The 20357-nt window shown below is 41.0% G+C and overlaps 1 protein-coding gene across 1 annotated transcript in view; it reads right to left on the bottom strand.

Moving 5' to 3' along the window:
* il1rapl2 (interleukin 1 receptor accessory protein-like 2) overlaps window positions 1-20357 on the bottom strand; it is a gene marked incomplete at both ends in the record, with an annotated part of 378330 nt that overhangs the window by 142672 nt on the left and 215301 nt on the right. Inside the window, 2 exons of the mRNA XM_083980948.1 lie at window positions 2156-2309; window positions 2446-2632. Of these exons, the coding sequence (XP_083837074.1) occupies window positions 2156-2309; window positions 2446-2632 (341 nt within the window). The remainder of the gene's footprint in view (window positions 1-2155; window positions 2310-2445; window positions 2633-20357) is intronic.

Here is a 20357-nt window from a genome sequence, read left to right as displayed (position 1 = left end):
TCTGTAACTTTATGATGTCACAATAAAGCAGCATTCATCCTCAGCCATACCCAAAACTCCACCTTCAAGTTTTGCAGGATTTGTTTTTTCTGAAATCTGCTTTATATTCAGTCACTCTGAAAACATTCAGCCACTTGTAACAGCGGCTCAGAGCCTCCTATCCTCTGATTGGCTGACAGTGACCTTGTTATTCAGCTACAAAGAGAAGCCTGAGGTAGGAAATGTAAAGACTACACTGAGATGGTTTTGATTCTTAAACCATAAATATCTTTTTATGTAGCAACACTTCAGCTAGCACGCAGGAAAAGTGTAAAGTATGGATGTTTAAGTCGAGTGAGACGACTCAACAAGGGCAGCAATTTCTTTTTACACTACATACACAATAAATGCAGGTTGTGAAAATGTATTTTACAAGAAAGGCTGTGATTTTCTCTTTCCACTCTTATCTCCCTCCACATGAGCAAGGTTGAAAGGAACCCAGAAAATGTGGGATTGAATAATTCCTACACAAATGAGGTAATAGCTTCTCATTCCAACTCTGCTGAACAAGAGGGCCACGGACCACCACACAAAGACCAAACAGGTTCTGACTTTGGTTCTGGGATTCAAAATGGAAACACTACTGTATGAAGCTGTGAATGCAAGACAGCAAACTCTTAGAGGAAACTTGTATCCTCTCTCCAGCATTACCATTACCTCAACATTACCGGGAGCAACTCAGTGGGTGTGTTCTCATGTGTGTATGTGAGTGCAGCTGCCAAACTGTGTTAAGTGAGGCAAAGCCAGGTTGCATGTGTGTGTGTGTCATACAAAATAAGCACAATTTGTTGTCATTGCTCAAAGACACCAACGTGCATATTGCACATAGCACAACAATAAGAACACAAGCAGGAATGAGCACACATTTAAAAGGAGTGCAGCTCCTCCCCATGTACACAAAAACACACACACACACAAACACGTGAAATACAAAAGTGCAGATGGAAGTCAGCTTAAATTCGTAACAGCAAAGTGCAGATGTTCCTGCCAAGTCAACATTAAGTCAAAAGTCGCTGGAGCTTGAAACAATCTACTGTATGTTTAATGTGGGAATAAGACAAATAGACCAAATACAAACACACAAAATGGTGCCAGGAATGTAAATGCTTTCAATTGTTTTAGGGAAGCTTTGTATTTGTGCATCCATGGAAACTTTAAAAGTGCTGCAGTAATGATGAATGATGTATTGCTGAGTCTGGGCATCTGTCAAAATGATGGATGGACTCACTCAGAGATCCACTGTACATTAAAAGCAGGCAGAGAACATATTTCTGCCATGGTTTAAGCCCACAGTTTCCACTGTGTTATATGACGGCAGCCAGTTTACACAAACCCACTCTGAGTGGGTTTATGAACATGTAATCCATAAAGGTTGAATTCTGTCAAGATGAGATACATATTACCTGTTTGATACATAGTACCTGTCTGAATCGATCCTATATTATTGACAGTAGAAGTAGACAAGTTACCATTGCTTGTAAAGAGGTTTCAAATTTCAAACCAATATCCAGCATCTCCTGTAAGGTTAAATGAAGTAACTGAATGACTTTTAAGTGTCATATTATTTAATTAATCGGTATCTAACCTGATTTTAGTGCAGTTTAACCAGACAGCTCAAAATCTCTCTGCCTTCCGATCACCAAAACCAGCAAAACTGGAAATCCTCAAGCCTCTATAAAATTAAATTTGTTTCATTTCATGTCATTGCCACTGAAACCTCCCATTTTCCCAGCGAGTGGCCTGCAGATATCTGGACTGAACAGGAACACCAGTGTGTGCCTGCAGTGCAGTGAGCTGCTGGTCCTCTGCAGCTGCCTGGATCACTGTCTGTGTTTCTCTGTTTCTGTGTTTTCTGACACAAAATTACATGTTAAAGTATCAGGTGTTTCAGGTTTGTACTGACTGATGCTGTAATCATGAGCTAACCATTAGTTAATGTCAGGGGTCAAAGTTTCCTTTGGGTAATGATAAACACACGGCAACTGCTGCCTGAAATGAACCCCGTACCTCTAAAATGTATCTTTTAACATCATTTCATTTTCTTTCACGTGTTGTAATCCACAACTACATTCATGTAGCTTTTGCCCGTGGGGCCGTTCGATGCACTCTGTCCTACCTGTCACTTTGAGTTGTGTTGTCCGCCGCACCAGTCTGGATCCATACTGTAACTCGCAGGTGTAATTTCCTCCGTCGTCCTCCTCCACCTCAGGGATCCAGATGTGTGTGGTGTTCACACTGATGGAGCTTCTCCACTCAACCCGCTCACACTCCTGACAGGAGACACACACACACAGAATTGATTCAGCCACAACAGTTGACGCACATAGGTATTACTGTATCCGTGTATGCGTATGTATGTGTGTGTGTGTGTGTGTGTGTGTGTGTGTGTGTGTGCATGTGTCATACCTTGTACCAGGTCATCTGTGGCTGTTTGTATGGAGCCATGTAGTCTCCTATATCAGGGCAGGTGATCATTTTGCTGTGGGTGATCTCAGCTTTCTCCAGATGGCGGATTTTGCTGCTGAAGCACTTCCCCTCATCGCTCTCCTCCACGGTCATGGACATGGACACCTTCATGCAGTATGTTGAGTTCCTGAACACATCACAAACACAAAATTGGGGAAATGTTATTTTAATCTCCTCGGTGGAAGAATTTAACACTTTTCAATATGCAGAGTTTCATGATAGGTCAAACTACCCCGGCTGAACGAGAGGGTTTGTTTTGATTTGTTTATCTGTCCGTGACAACGTTGAGTTGAGTGATTTCATCCAATCGTCCGACACTGGAACTCTGTGTGAAACTGCGTAAGAGCTGCTTTCACGGTCAAAGTATTGGGTAGACTGCTATTGGCTGCTGTTGTGGGTATTTTGGTGAAATTATAGGCCCTCTGACATCTCAGCGTTTCATTGACAACAATGAAGGAATTGGCATCCAGGAGAAATTATGGGTTACAGAACCTCTAACACACAAACAAAACACCTTCTATAAGATGTTAGACTCAGTGAAGGCACAATGCAGAGGGAAAGGTGCACTGTATGGCCTTCTGCTCAATTCTTATATTCTTTAAGTAAGGGATAATGTATAGTTCGGAGGTTGTTATGGAGAAATAAACCCCGACAGGTTGTATGGAACCCCGACGCGAAGCGGAGTGTTAAAATGTAAAAATAAAAAATCCGTGTTAAAATGTGTGTATTGTGTGTAGTCGTATCTGTCATAAACAAGAGATTAACTTTACTGTTTACGGGGGCGTTTGTGTCGCGGAGCCGCGGTGCCAGCTGCACCGAGACGAGAGGAGAGCTGTGACACCGGGTCAGAGGCTCTGATCAGCAGGTTTGGTTTCCAGCCACGATGTGGAAGGAGCTTCCACTCTCCTTGTAACAGGTTACAAATCACATCACTATTAGTCCGACGCTGTTTAATGACGGTAAAAAATGAAACACAAGGTAAATATCCTGCATAGTTTCTCTTTTCTGTGCTGCGCTGATCAGAGCGGCGTCCCTAGCAACGGTCTGTTATACTTGACGACGGTCCGTTATACAGAAATAACAGACCGCAGAACGCAGCGCTGGACCAATCAGAGAGCAGCATTCAATAGAGCCGTGTAATAAAGGAAATTAATTAATCAGAAAAAAAAATACCATCAACTAAAGCACAATAATTTCAAGTGAGGTGAATGCATTGTGTTTGAAAGGGAGGAGAAAAAAACGCACACATAGTTTTTACACAGTTGTTAGGCGTACCTGTCTATACCATAGACTGTAAAAAGAATGGACGTAGCATCCGTGACGTCACCCATTGGTTTTGGGGAGTCGTTTTTGTGACTCAAATATGGCGGCCTGAACAGCGCCATGTTGGATTGGCCGGCCGAGAACCCGCCCACTGGCCTCGAAGCAGCCTGTCTCCGGACCTGTCACTCAACGTTTCCGCGCCCTAATTGGCCAGAGTTTTAACCTAATAACAGTAAAACGGTAGAGTTAAAAAAAAAAAATTCACCCCCCTCAGAGTGCGTGCGGGGGTAGAAACTATCGATTGAGACCAAAAAACTTCATGACACCAGGCTTTGATCATGTTTATTGAGGATGTAAAGTCGGTGATTTTAACATGGGGGTCTATGGGGAATGCTCCCTTCTGACACCAGCCCCCAGAGGAAGCCGAGGGGATTGCAGTTTTTTGAACGCGGAAATGAGCTTCACTTCTCAGACCGACAACTGCCCCCTTGGTCTATACACCTGATGCAATTAAGATGCAGCTCTTTCTTGGGTCAGAGTTGAAGTAATAATTTGTGTTTTTACTATGTAGGAGGTTTGAGCTCCCCATGTCAGTGACACATCAACACCACACCCCCCGCTGTTGTGATGCTTCATGTATGACAGTTTGTGCTGGAGCCAAAATTACCTGATGAAATAACAGGAATGAAGTTTAAAGTTTGTTATGATGTGTGTGATGCAATGTCTCCTCAAGGTGATTGTAATTGCTTGTGCAGGTCTTGTTGTGCGTGTTTTCCCCCAAGTTCACCTCCAGACACAAAAGACCACATTGATCTCTTTCATTCACTCTCATCCATCCCATGCACACGCACACACACGCGCACGCACAAACACACACAGAGGACTCACCCATTGTCCCCTAACCCACAACCTCTCATCTAAGTGGATCTAAACCACTTATCCCATCAATTCTGTGTGTGTGTGTGTCTGTGTGCATGTGCGCGCGTGTGGGCCTTCTAGGGGACACTGGATTTTTTTTTAAGTCATTGACCAAACCAAGACCACTGAGCATTGAACTAGAGGCCTGGAAAGCCTTTTATCCATCCATCCCTCAGTTTCTCTCCTCTTCATCAATCCATCTGCAGCCTGCAGCATCTTGTTTTCTCCTCCACTGATTCACTTACCTTATCCTGCTGCTGTGGCCATCTCTGTCTCTCATTCTCTCTCTCCCTCTCTCATGCATGTCAACCTACATTCCTCACATTCACTTACAGACTTTTTAGCTCTCCAGAGCGAGCATTTATTTCATCGTTGAAGACTATGACAAAAAGTATTTGTTGATGTCCTTATGTTCAGTATAATAACTCAACTTAAATTCAAAAGAAAACCTGTCGATGTATCATAATTTTCATCCACAAATAGAAACCAAACAATAAAGTGAAATATGGCCAAACATGTTAGCCATGATACTGAAATAAAAATGCAAACGTTGACACCATATATTGTGATATTTATAACGTCATTAGGTGAGGCGGACCATTAAGGGTTGCAGAAAGATAAGTTAGTAGCTAGCATGTGTCGTATTCAACAGTTGTTGCAGAACAAAAAGCGGTGTGAATATTTAATTCCAGGTACCCAGAGACATGACTCATAACAAATTCTAATGTTGCTTGGTGTTTGTTAAATGTTAGGAACAGGAATAAGATGCTTGCAAGCACACAGTCCATAATGCCTTACATTGCATTTCCTAACTTCAAATTTTAGGAGCGCAAGCAGAAAATTTTGGGGCATAAATTGACTTGCAAAGCAAATATTCACATTTTCATTCATGATGACTGATTACAGATTTTCCACATTTCACGACACTGTAAAAAAGAAGGTAAATTTACCAGTTGCACATGTGCTAATAGATGAAAAATTTACTTGTGCTGTCTAAAATTTCAGGGGCAAAATGCCCCCATTTAGGGGCAGACAGCAGCCCTGGTATTACATTGATGATGTGTCAGTGCTGTGTTCACAGCTTATTCCTGCTGTCCTCAAGTGCCCTAAAAAATCATTTGAGGTGAATGTTAAGCTGCTTACGTTAGACTGAACCCAGAATATAAACACTGTTTTAGTGACTCAGGACTTGACTCTAGATTTCATAGTCAAGATGTCAGACATGCCCACCTCTTCTTGTAAGTGTGTCCTGATGGGAAATGATGTATGACACATATGGATCATGAGTCACATGTTTAGCTTCCACATGCGCTATTGAGACCGAAGATGAGCAATTTTAATTGAAAGAAATCTAGGTCCTCCCTCGCAAAAATCTCTGATACAAAATCAAGCGGTGAAGGATTTTACGGTAAAACGTTCGCTTATCTTGTTGCTTTGATGATATTGTTCTTTACATTTATACCAGTAACGTACGTTGAACTGAGATGAACTGAACCGAAGCAGCTTTATCTTGTCCCTTTCTCTGCTGTGTCCTTTCGCATTCTCCTCTCTATTTCATTGTGGAATCAGCCTCTGTCATGCTCTCTCTCGCCTTTGCCTGTCCAACCCAGAAACCAGATGCCAAACGCTAAATGGTAAAAACAGAATCTATGTAAAGAAGAAATGTATTATGCACATCTCACTACAAACATGACGACTCAATTACACTACGATACAAACGCTCTGTCGGAAGCATTTAGCGCACACTGTGCACCTCTTACGAATGCAAATCGTGACTGCGTGTGGGTGTATATTCATATCTGGCGCTGCGTGGACTACATTTAAATGCTCGGGTTGGTAAATTGCCCCCGAAGCAAAAGACACCAGAGTTTTAAACAGTCTACCCGCTTGTGTTGTGGTGCTGAGCTTTAATCAGAAAAAAAAGGGAAAAAAAGCGGTCTTTGCACCTAAAATAATGAAGTTCCCTTGATGTTAGAAATTAGATATCATTTTTTTCACTGCCAATTACCTGCATATTTAAAAAAAACCCAAAGCTGAAAATATTTGGTCGTGTTGAAAGAAGAACATAAAGAGACTGTAAATTAATATCCAACAGATTCCAGCTAACCTTAAGTTAATTATATACCACCCACTCCATTGTGTTCATGGCCTTTGTTTGAGAAATTCTGGGAAATCACTAATTAAAGAAGAAGCAGATGGAGCAGTACGAAAGACAGAGGGTACATCAAAAAATAAAACTGTATTATTCCATTCCAAACATCTCCTGGATATGTGAAACACCAAAGCATGCTCGGTGTATTTTCAGTATACAAAGCGTATGAGGTATATGAACTTTCCTTTAATTAGTTTCTTCCACGAAGAACTTTGGAAATCAGAAATGTTTGAAATGAATGCATCAGTTTCCATGCCAACAAATGGTGGTTTCAGCTCTGCTCCTTGATAGCAGAAATAAAAGTAGCCTGTCTACACATAGCAGTCATGACTGTCCTGAAGAGTGCAAGCTTTTTCTACAGACACACTGCTGTAAACTTCCATTCTCAAAATACTTAAAGGACAATTCCAGGCGAATTCAACTCGGGGCTGTATTTTCCTATCATTTTAGGCCTAAAAGAAGGAATCTGAAGATTTTCAGTTTAATTGCTCCTGTTTTGCGGTAGTTGCGTCTGTCCCCGCATCGCCACGGCAGCAATGAATGGGAGTGGATGTAAGTTCCGCTGTTTAGGCTGTTTCCAGCCCTCAAAGCCGCATTTTATTTCCACAGACAGCGTCAGATGGCTACTCAAACATGCACCCAGAAGTTTATTTACTTCAAGCAAGCCGACATGTTTGTAAAACTAGATCTAATTCAAAGTCTCCCGGAGTCTCGCGCAAGCCCGAAGTTGCAGTGTTGGTGTATTCAGATGCAGTCGGAGCTACCGTTTGTGTCATAAACACAGGAATATCAACTCTTGACTTGCTTCAAGTGTACATTTTTTTCCACAGACAGCATCAGGTGGCTACTCAAACATATATATATATATATATATTCCTGTGTTTATGACACAAACGGTAGCTCCGACTGCATCTGAATACACCAGCACTGCAACTTCGGGCTCGCGCAAGACTCCAGGAGACTTTGAATTAGATCTAGTTTTACAAACATGTTGGCTTGCTTGAAGTAAATAAACTTCTGGGTGCTTGTTTGAGTAGCCATCTGACGCTGTCTGTGGAAAAAAATTGCGGTTTTGAGGGATGTAAACAGCCCAAACAGCGGAACTTACATCCACTCCCATTCATTGCTGCCGTGGCGTTGCGGGGACAGACGCAACTACTGCAAAACAGGAGCGATTAAACTGAAAATCTTCAGATTCCTTCTTTTAGACCTAAAATGATAGGAAAATACACCCCCGAGTTGAATTCGCCTGGAATTGTCATTTAATGGAGCGTTTTGTATGTTTTTGGTATTGCTTTTTGGCTAGCATTAGCATGACAGCTGTTACCTGGCCAGTATTAATAAGAGCTTTACCCACTTACAAGACGAGACGTTATGATACATCCTCTGCACAATGATACATCACAGGCTGCCAAGGCCAGTGCCACCATGATATTTCAGTAGAAGTAGTTGCCCTAATACTTTGCTTGTATTTCTAATGCTGAGCTCACAATGTTCTTCTAGACTGCAGACTGGTACACGTATAATGATTTTCAACAGATTTTTTATCTGTGAGAGAACAGTTTTGATCGTATTGTGTGTCTCCAATATTCCAGCACACATAACGATTTGTCTAATGACGCACTAGAATCTTGTCCCCCACGCCAGAAATCTTGCTTGATCCAACGTGATCTGACGTACTTTGTTGATGGTAGCCATACTAGTTTGTTATGCTTCGTGTTCTTCAGTCAGCTCGCTTCTTTATTGGCTATATTCAATTTCACGTCACAATCCGCGGAGTCAGTTACTCGGGATTGTCGGCTTCCCCCCTACAAAAGAGGACTTTTGATCGCAACAGTCAGGATCATCGTAAATATTAAACACGTTCAATATTTACAATCGTCGGCCCCGACCATTTTCCGAGCAGATTGTCGGGAGAATTTGGCTCTTAACACACCACAGGATAATCTTGTAGGATAATCTTAAGAGCCACAAGGTAATCAGGTGATTTTTGTCCTTGGTTGGAAGGGGGGAAATCAAGCCAAAATCAGCCAGTTAGTACCGGTGTGTACCAGGCTTAAAGGGATATTTCACCCAAAATCAATAATTGACCAATTGTCTGAAAAAGTTGTTCGGATCAAATTTTTTCCGAACAAGTTTTTGATGTCGCGGCTTCAGGACACTACGGTCAGTACAGAGGAGCAGTATGGAGGTATCTGGATGTTTCATAGTGTGTGTTTTGGATGATTCAAAAGTGATCACCATCCGCTGCCATTATATGAAAATCTGTTGCCAGTCGGACCCCCCCTGGAACTCCAAAAGAGTTTTGATGACTCCGAAAATTCTCCAAACCCCTTCCTTGGCATGACGGTGAGTAGAAAATTGGTGGATTATCAATTTTGGGTGAGGTATCCCTTTAAGTAAATGGCTGTCGCAGCTTGGCTATATGGTTATGTTGGGTCATACCCAATGAGCAGAACTATTCTCAAGTTGGCTCACGCTGTAAAGCCTCACACTAAAAAAAAACAAAAAAAACATCTAGTATCTCCCTGGTTCCCCTGGTAAACACTCAATGGGTATTTTACACTTTTCTTTTTGTTTTACTTTTAGCTGCTAAGAGTTGTTCTTTGTGGTGAGGATTTTCTTTCTTTAATTTTTTACAAATTTCCTTACAAAAATGACAAAATCTGCCTGAAAATAAAGGCTATTAATAGAGCTTCTCATCCCTCAAGACAACTGCTAATGTGAATATCTGTCTAGAGGAAGGAGGAGGACATTTATGTAGTGCAGGGCTTTATTAAGCAGACAAGAAAATGGCTGCAAGACACAGAACAATGAGCAAAGATCTTGAATACTAAAAACAGAGCTGATATGGTGCAATATATTACATTGTACACCATATGTACGGTTCATCTTGATCTTATTAGAGATGTTTTTGCATTTCATTGCCTCGGGTTATTTAATTCTTGTGAGATTCACACTGTGCAGGCCAACAATGAAGCATTAACAGCACTGGTGTTTATCAGGATCAATGGTGGGACATGTTTCCACGTTATTGGGAGTCTAATCTGTTTTCAACAACACTATTTTACACTATCTGTGGGGAGAAAAAAAACGCGTGTAATTGAGAAATAAGCTCTGATAATAGGATTATTATATCCACATGAAAAAAAGGTCAGTGCCAGCCTGTAAGGACAGAAATATTAAAGGGTCTGTTCACTCAATCTGAAAAAAAGGGAGCTGCTTGTTAGGATCTAAGCTCTGGCTGCACAAGATGTGACACTGTTTAACAAACGCACACAGGGCTGACAAATCAACTGCTATTGTCTTGTGTTTTGTCGTCGAATTTTTCATGTTATTTAATTGTAACACAGCATATCAGCCCACAGTAGGACTAACATGGGGGGACCTTATCTTATCTTACTGACAGGTCAGCATAATTTACAATGTGTCATATCAAACTGTGCCTAAACTTACGACAGAAATAATTTAAAACGGAACAGTCACTTCATTATCAGTCATTATATGGTAAAAATGAAATTGAAGCTAATAGGTGGCCAGTTTAGCTCAGCAGAGAGGTTTGACACAGGCAGAAACAACAATGTTGGCTCTATCTGCAGGAACCAGCACCTAAAAAGCTCATGTGTGTGCTGCTAAGCAGATTTTGCTGCCCTTGGACAGCAGGCTACCTGTTTGTAACTTTATTTTTAGCATGCAGACAGGAGAGCAATATTGATCTTCTCACAAAACTCTTAACAAGACTGGTAACTATGTGCTATTGCCTAAATATTAATAACTAGGCCCACATCTTAAACTTGAAGTGTATGCTGTAAAATAACTGAAAGGAATCATTACACGTACACATCATGCCTGTGGACGCTTAAATAACTCAGAGCCGCATGTTTGCTCGTTATTTCGTAGCTGTAAAGCGAGCTCTACTGACAAATCCTATCTCATAGTTCTCTTAATGTGTGTCCTTTGCTGCTCGGTGCAGGACTTTTCTAACAAATATGCTGCACAAATAAGCTCTTGAGGGGTCTCCGCAATTTAATGGCAGTATAAACGTGTCCAGTGAAGCTGCAGCCTCAAATGAATGAGGTGAAAAAAGAGATTTAAAAGGTGAAACAAAAGATTTGTGGCTACCATTCTGCGTGTAATGTGAGTGGCTGACATTCATAACCCCTTTTGTTATCTGCAAGTTTCTACATAAACTCACACACACACGTGCACATACACACATAGCCATTGGCCATTGTATGTAGCTTGTTATTTTGTAACATGCTGGAGAAAGGATAGAGTTGGTCGCCTGTATTTGCGCTTGAAGACAGCTATGAATAAAACATGAGATTTTACTCTTGCCGGTATGTGCATATGGGTGTGTTCATGACTCCCTATATGCATCCATCAAGACACATGAGCGATGTATTGCCAGGTTGAAACAGATGCCAGGTGCGAGCGAATACATCACTCAATGCAGCTGGAAGCAGGACTGACAAATCAACTGCAATGAAAACTAATTAAAATGACATCCTGTAAACAAACTGAAAACACATTTAAACATGTTTACTTCAAGTGAGTACCAGAGTCTACCTCCTGGATTAGCTGTCCCACACTGTGGCCTTCTCCTCAGAAGTTCATGTTGAAGCTCAAAAGGCTTGTTGAAGGCGCACTGGCACATAGACAGCATATGTATTGAGGCTATAATGATTTCTTCATTGCTACACTCTGATCCTAATTTGAAGGGATTGCTGTGCATCTGTTACATGGTCCACTATCATTTCCAAAGTGTCCTCAAGGAATGCAGCACCACTCCTAAAACTCTGGGCACACTGCACTTTGGCTGACCGCTGGTATTACAGATTTGTGTATTATTTGCGTGTCTCTCTGTATGTGTGTGTTTGTGCTTGCCGCAGAGCGCTCTCCAAAAAACACAAATTCCAATTATCTAAGATGCAAAATGAGCGATAAATTAATCTCCAAATCAATTTATAATCTGCCATATCCTCTCCGTCAATAAATCAAGCTCACCTTCCCTGCAATTACCCTCCTATGATCAGGGCAGGCTGCTGGAGGGTGCGTTGAATTATGGCGCTAATAGAGGGGGATGTATCCTGGCCAGCAGGCAGCGTGTTTATACCTGGATGGAGCTGCAGATTAATTTGACTATCAATCTAACTAACAGGCAGAAAGAGAGAGTGGACACCTGCGCCTGCTGAGACATTCACACCAGCACTCATTTCTGTGCACGCAGGTATCTGAACACCAGTGGGGAGCCCACAGGGCCTCCTCGGCCTTCAGAGAAGGCCAAACAAATAAGCATTTGAAATGTTATATTAATTGCTTTCATTTAATAATCATCCTCCTCCATTTTAACCATTATGATTATTATCTCCTAATTCTAACATGTTTACTTCATAAATTAAAAGTTACTTTCCTAAAACCATGAAAACAAAGTTATGCACTAGGACTTTTCTGTATCTGCTGGCTGTGTCAGTCAATGCAACTGTTAGCTGGCTCACTCGCTGGTTAGGACTTCTCAACAGGAACAGAAGGTCTGAAGTCCCAATAGCTGAATGGCTTTGATTAGACAGTGACAGGTGAATTAACCAGTCACTCTTCGATTTATAGTGGGTGGAACGAGCAATCGCTAGCCAAGGTCTTCATGAAGGCTGAAGGCCGTCTCTCCCTCAAGCTTTTGCACAGGGTTTACCTTTTTCTGTCCTGAAGCTTAAGAAAGTTAGAAACTTTAGTCAGTTAGTCAGTTAGTGATATCACAAATGGTAAAGTGGTAGGACAGTCTGCAGTGGACCCTTATGGACTGAGGGAAATCTATGGAAATTAGACCCTAACCCAATCAGACTTCAAAACATCCCCAATTAGGGAGTCCTAACGGTTTAGCTGATCTATGATGACTGTAAATCTGAATTAATTATGGTAAAATTAAGTAATGATGAATAAAATGCAGTAAATATTGGAATTCTGGAGAATCTCCGTGGGATGACAACATGTCGCAACGTCAATATCGACAGATGTGTTAGTATTCGTTTTAAACTTGTCACCTACAAGTGAGATTCAGACAAAGAGTTGTTGTGTCCTCACTTCTTGAGTGCAACCCTGAATGCAGCTCAGTCCCAGTGGAAGGTGCAACTGTGGTGTTTTAAGTTTAATAACAGCAGGTGACAGTGTTTGTGTTGGAAAGACATCATCATCAAAAGAGGCAAAAATTAGCACGCTCACCTGGGAGTCATGTTTACATCATAGCTAATCAGTATAATAATAACTACTGAAGAGTCAATTCACCTGGGAGTGAGTGCTGATTGTAAACTTTTCACATTGCCAACAGCCAGAGAGGGGGGGGAGGGGGGGGGGGGTTAGTTGAAAGGATTGCGGGAATACTCCTCTTTTCATTCTGGCTTTTTCTACCAAATGGCAGCAATGAATGTGCTTCAATCAGTGAAATTTTACTTATATTACAAATGAATGGAGGTTTTTCGGAAATGCATTTTCTATTTTAAAGTCACAGTTACTGGAGACATGCATTCATTACAACAGTGGGTGTGACTGTGAGTCATTTTATAGTGATTACAAAAGTCCTTAGGTCCTTAAGTCTTTTTTGATTAAAAAAAAATAAACTGCATTAAAATACACTTGAACCTCATTAACAGATAATTGCACTCTTGATAATTAAATTTAATATAGATACACACATAAATCAAAGTGCACACATTCTCTCAGGCAGACACACTGGCCTCTGTCAACCCACTGACACATGGAAATTGTTTGAGGCAACAAGCGCCTGACTTAGTAATGTCTCTTGCATGTTGTGTGGGTGTGTGCCCTGTGTATGTGGGAGGGTGCAAATGTGTTTGTTGGACACTGTATTGTAAAAAGTGATAATTTACGCTCTTCCAGTTTTGGCGAAGTGTCAGCGCACTGTGTACAGGCGAAAGCATGAGTGAGTGTATGTTCCACTTGAGTGCTAATATTCCTTTATGCGTAAGGTCAGCAACCTCAGCCAGATCAATACGTGCCACTACTGATAAACAACAACTTACCTTTGTCTCATTGGACAGCTTCTACCTGAATGATCACTTTATCTATATTGACTGTACATACTCTATATCAGAGGAAAGACACATCAGCTGCTTTACAACAAGACAAAAATACTCAACCTTATATGCCATACTGACCTTAACATTAATTAATAAATGAATGCACTGCAGCACTAAGAGCAACTTCAGAGGGTATTCCTCAGAGTGTGTCTTTGATGAGAAGGGTTTGTCATGCAGTCCCAGATGAATACACCTTAGTCACCTTGAGAAAAAAATGAGTTCCAGTGATCTCTGAGATATTGCAGTGTGTAAACACAGTATTAAAACTTCCATAATACTCCTTCAACTGGTTTAGATAAGTCTCAGAGGTCCCAAAACATATCTTTGAAGTTTCTTGCAAAGAAATTCCATTATGATTCTGTATTTTAGGATGTCTATGAACTCTGTTCCAACCCTGCTCAGAACAGGCTGCTCAGCTTTAAAGAGGAACTATGCAGGATTTTGTAGCTTGACTATGCTACATTTCTACATGAATTAAACAGCTTTGGAGTAATTGTGATGGTTTAATAAATGACATGTAAATTGTTGAGGGAGAATGGAGGCTCTCTGCTTTCCACGTAGCATCTCTTGGCTGAAAAACAACTTTGCTAGATCAGTGCCGCCGCACCGGTGTCCCAGCTCTTGATCTGCACACCGCGACACAAACGCACCCCGTAGCCTGTCATTTCTTGTTTGTGACAGGTAAGACTACACATACATACACATCGTAACATTTTATAAGATATATAATGTGTCAATCAGTGTTGATTGACACATTATCAATCTGTTGATTGATTGTCGTACCTTCTTCAGTGTACTTTAACTATCTATGGAAATGTTTGTCTGCCTACGCCTACCAGTGTTTAATGCCAGAACTAGTGAAACAATTTGATATGCTTACACAGTAAATTGTTATTTTGTTACATTTTCCCTTTATCAAGTAATTCATGTTTAAATTACCATGAACTTACCTTGCTGTAATGCAGGATTATGTCTCTTTAGATAAAGACGAGTGTGTGTGCAACTGTGCACTGTTTTCTACACTACACTCCTCTCAACCTTCACAACTGACATGTTATAAATTACCTATGTTTTATGTGTTTAATATTTTGCCAAGTTTACCTCTTATCCACCTCAGCTTGTCCACTGGCTGTCGCTTTGTGAATTTCATAAGCTTTATATTTTGATGAAGGTTATAACTTGCTCTGTTTGTTGGGTAGGTGCTCCTGTGGAAACTATGCAACCCTGCCCACAGACACTGAGGATATCTGCTGCTTGGAGACATCACAGGTGGTATTCCCAATAGACAGACTTATCACTGATTTGTTTTGATTATATGTAACATTTATAAGATAACATTTGTTGTCCACAACAGGTTACCCTATGGCTATTGGAGGTCGAGGAAGACTAACATGTAAGACCATCCTGTGTTGGATTAGCAGAATCCATACAAGACGTTGTGAGACACACAATAAACTTGCAAGACTGAATGTCCTGTCCGCTTGTTTTTTGTGAGCTGGTGCTGGAGAAACCAGGTCGTCATTCCAGCCTGTGTGGTCTTACACATCGACGCAGAGTTTCACTATGCCATAGGCCAGTAAACCATAGCTGGCTATGACCTCCTCCCTGTCAAGCTGCTCAAACTGTGCAGTGGGGTCCTCTGGGATGGGGATGGCCAAAACAGTTTCTGTGTGTAATGATGGGTCAACAAAGACATTTTCTAATGTGAGGTCCAACGCCTCAGCACCATGTAAAATAACTAAGGTATTAGACTTGATTTCATGTTAAGGTCATCTATAAGTTTAGGCTTTCAAGATGACACAATATTGCAGGTGACAGGCGTCTACCGTATCAAATGTGTTTTAGTTGTGGATACAGTCATTGTCAAACAAATTGCCATAAATTCAATTACCACAAATGACCTGACAGTGAATCTAGAGCCTTCCGGGCGCCCTGAGGATTTGGTATCCCGGCCGGGGTAGTTGTAAACTTTGAAAAAGTGGAAAATTGGAGCATGATTAATGTTTGGTGTCAAATGGACAACTACCTATATTTATCTTTGGTTATGCATGAGTGAAGATGTGAAGAAAAAAAACCAGGGTTGGGGTTTAGCCTGGGTTACACAGCATGAAAGCAAAATTCATGTGTAAAGAATACAGTGTTTGGACTCACCTGGCCAAGGTGACACTACAGAGTGTGTGTGTGCATATGTGTGTGTATCATTTGTATGCAGTACTGAGTGGAGTGCATTTGCCCCGAGGCCTGTGTTTAAAATTAAGTTGTGCAGACTGGCTTTTTTTGTGTTGGACAATGTATGGTCTTTTCCTTATTCTTAAATTTATGTGCATTTGTTTTCTGTAATCCGGACTCTGTGGCAGTTTAATAAGTGAGCAGATATTAGAGAGATAATTGAGCTGTGTAATGGTAGACCTCCTCAAAGTGTTTGTCATTTAAACATGTGACTAAGGAATCCCAACGTTGTATAGTTTCACAAAATCAGTTATTCCATTCGTGTTGATGTAGCTCAGTAAATGCAGCAATGTCAGTCCTACACAAACAACTAAAGTGTTAATTGTAGCTGTGATAAAATAGAGGTAAAATACTATTTTTACTCAGTCCATAAGCTGATTGGCAATAGCTCTACACAACTGAAATAAAAACAAAGACCTGTGCGATTGATGGCTTTCAGCTCAGGTCTCTTGGAACCAAAGGTACTGCTGGATTTTAATCATACTACTACTTCATCTATCATACTATTGAGTGTTGCCTCTACCGAGTTCCTCAAGGTGAAATGATTGATATACTAAGTGACAAGTTGCAGTGTATACATGTAGCTCTGTGGGTAATGGGATCATTTTGATGGTGCTATTTGCTGTTCCCTGACCTAAGAGGCTCTTTCACCATGTCATTACTGTTAAAGCCTCTGCATTGAACAATATGGCACACTTAATATTGACAGTGTTGCAGGTGGTAACGGTTGATGCACCGAGATGTTCCCAGCATTTGATGTATGTATCTGTGTTGTGTGATTCAGTTTCAATTCTGAGGGTTACCCTACGTAGTGAGGCACAGAGTAAGGGTATGGGAGTAATGCATCAGTGTATTTTAATCTACTGACTTGAGCAAATCAATACCAACAACCTTGCTTCCACTATATATTTTTTCCACTCTTTCTTTCTTGACCATGGTGTAGAAAGTTTCAAACTATTTCCCAGTATTGCCATTTTGTCTGAAAAACATATTGACCATGCAGGCTCTTAGATGTCGTCCTTTTTACCACTGCTCTATTCACAATGAACAATCCCAGGCTTCCAGACTGCTGCCATCTCAACAATCAGGGCCAACACACAGGCAGTAACAGTATAGTATATAGATATATAGAGTTAGTATTGGTTGTTGGTTCAACTTGTTGTTACTTGAAACTTAAACAATGCATCATTAATCAATTTATTAGGAACAATTTCCTAAAAGGGTCTCTGTAGAGACTATTACTGATCCACATCTCTCAGGCTGTTGAAGTCACTGATCACCTCTTGTCCACAGAAAACCTCTGCACATGGTTCAAAATACCACAGCATATCTGGTATCCAACCAGCAACATCGTATGTAACTCCACCTTTGTTTTTATTTATTAACATTTTCATTAAGTATGTTTTAGAAATGAATGACAGCTAAACCTACGGTGCCTATGGCGCAAGGAATCTACTTCACAGTCTGTCCTTGAAGCTCACTTGAAAACCTTCCTCTTGAGAGGGAACATACTCACCAGATATGCACTATCTCTCTCTATGTCTTTATCAATAAACATGTCGCCTTCGATGCATCAGGCCCCTACAACCTTGTGTGTTGTGGGACTAATTCTTGAAGTTCTGGACTGTGAAATCTAGGAATAAAATGAATGAATAAATATGTAGATTACTACTGGGTCACAATCAGCAACTGGGCATTATATTTATAAGGTAATAATTCCGGATGCTACTTCACAGGCTGATCCATGTCTGCACGAAGGACACTTGGAGAAGGACTGTGGATGTTTTGAGGATCAAACTACCACCTTGGCTTTAAAGAGCCGTTTTTCTAAGCAAGGACCGCTCACACTCCCAGGTTGTTTGGTTTCCACACCTCCGTCTCTGCCCTCCTTTCTCCTCTGTCGCTGTCCTTTCCTCCATATCTCCACCAAGTCAGATCGCATTTCAGAATACCTTAAAAACCGCTTGAACATCAAAGTGTCAAAAGCAAGGCCTTCTTTTCTCTTTTCTCCTTTTTTGCGAAAGACTGAGGGGCAGCAGGCACTGGCTCAAGTTGGCATGCACTGGCACATGTTGGCCCACATTGGCAAGAGAGAGGTACCGACTCAATGGCTGCCAAGTCATAGAGGACTGCCAAAGAAACTTCAAATGACTGCTCTCTCCTTCTCTGCTTCAATTCCACTCTCTATTTTACTCTCTTACTGCCATTGTCTGTTTCCCTTCCTCTCTCTCTCTGGATCTCTTTGTCTCTCCCTCTTTCCACTTGCTGTCTTTATCTCCTGCTCCCAGTCCGTTAATCTGATGAAGAGAAAGGTTAAACAGTTGGCTGGCATTAGAAAACACCCCTGTGACAACTATGTGTGCGTTTCTTGTGTGTGAGTGTCCACAGAGAGTAGATTTATCCTCTAATGCAAAGAGAGACAGGTGGTTCAGCTTACTCGAAATACCACGGGGGGATATCCGAGAGAGAAAGGGAGGTATCCACACAAATAATGAGAAATGAGGATTCAATCTTTCATTTGACTTCTTCAGCACCAGTAAATAGGTGACACTGCTTCAAGGGATGTGAGGTAGTATAATGATGCAGAAAAGTATTTTATATAGTCAAATAACACATTCTACATGAAACCATCTATATAGCATACGTGTTGTGCGTAAACAATAACTTGGTTGTTTGTCAGTAATCTTTTAAATGATCCATTATCATTATCTGAATTAGTTTAGGGAGTTTTGTTTAGGGAGTTAAAACTACTTGGTAAAGAGTTTGGTAACACTTTATTTGATGCCTATCTCTATAACACATTATAACCATACTGAGTTATAATGCAGTTATAGCACTGTATAACTATAGTTATAAACACTCATTAATGATCATAATGCTTTATAACAATAATCATAACACACTATCAAATAAAATTTTATCATGACTTATAAGGTCAGGTATTCTAATACATTATAATTGTTAGTAATTCACTGACAATGCCCACAATGATAATGCATTATAAATATAGTTAGAAGGTGTTACTATTGTCTTATAAACATGTATAACTATCATTATAAACACTCTTCAATTATCATAAGGCTTTATAACAATACGCATAATACATCATACAGTATACAGTAGCATTTTATAATGGCTCATAAGATCAAGTATTATAATAGAGTTATAATATACACTGCTATTGTAACTCATTATACAGTAAGTATGGTTATAATGCATTATAGAGATAGGCATCAAATAAAGTGTTACCAAGAGTTTGATAAAGTTTGTGGCCAGAGAGATCAACACTGATACACAAAGGAGTCTGTGGTCTCCAGTCTGACTCACAGTTCTCATACCCAACCCAACCATCCTTAATTCCTATTCAAGGTATTAGTGGTATAACAATATTCATACCATACACATTTGTTTCAGGAGAGGTTGCATGTCACAGACACATGCCCTTTTTTGATTTGAGTTCAAATCCCATTCATGTCAAGCAGCCTATAAGTCTGGATACAAGGCCTGGCAGGTTTCGTGGTAGAAACTCTATCAATGTCAATCATTTGTTCAAACAAGGAACCAGTACTTGCTTCTGGCGTGGATGTGGACAACTTTGTGGGGGTCACAAGGTTTGACTTTGACCAGTGAAAGAAATCTGCACCACATTTTCCTCTTGGGCCATCAGAAAGTCCAACCCCTACCACACCAATAACAATGGTACGAAATTTAGTTCCCACTCTACTGCAAACATGAGTAAGGTTCCTGAGCTCCTGGAAAAGTTCCTGCGGCGATTTAAAACAATTTAAGCAAACAATTGATGCTGTTTGTTTTTTCTGACAGCCTTGCCGCCAACCCAGCCAATAATCCAGCCAGTCAAGCAGCCGGCCAGATAGTACACCTGCTTTATAAGCACGGCTGGGACTGGCCGGCCAAACCGGCCAGCCTAACAACCAATCAAACAGTTAACCATGTAGTCAAACTGCCAGAAACCCATTCACCTCCACACCCAATCCCCCAACAAGCCAGCTAGTCAGTCTGTCTGCCATACTGCCACAAACCAACCAGCCGCTGACCCTGCAAAACTGATCATCCCGCCAAGATGTTACCAAATGTAACAACCGCCCGCCCAATCAGCTACCCAGCCAATCAATTCAGGGACCCACTATCTCAGGGGCCAGCCAAGCTTTCCAGTCAGCCAGTCACTCATTTTCCCACAC

This window comes from Trachurus trachurus (genome assembly GCF_905171665.1).
Source record: "Trachurus trachurus genome assembly, chromosome: 10".
In the NCBI taxonomy this organism is placed as follows: Eukaryota; Metazoa; Chordata; class Actinopteri; order Carangiformes; family Carangidae; genus Trachurus; species Trachurus trachurus.
The sequence above is the reverse complement of the archived record's forward strand: the minus strand, read 5'-3'. Positions and strand labels throughout refer to the sequence as shown.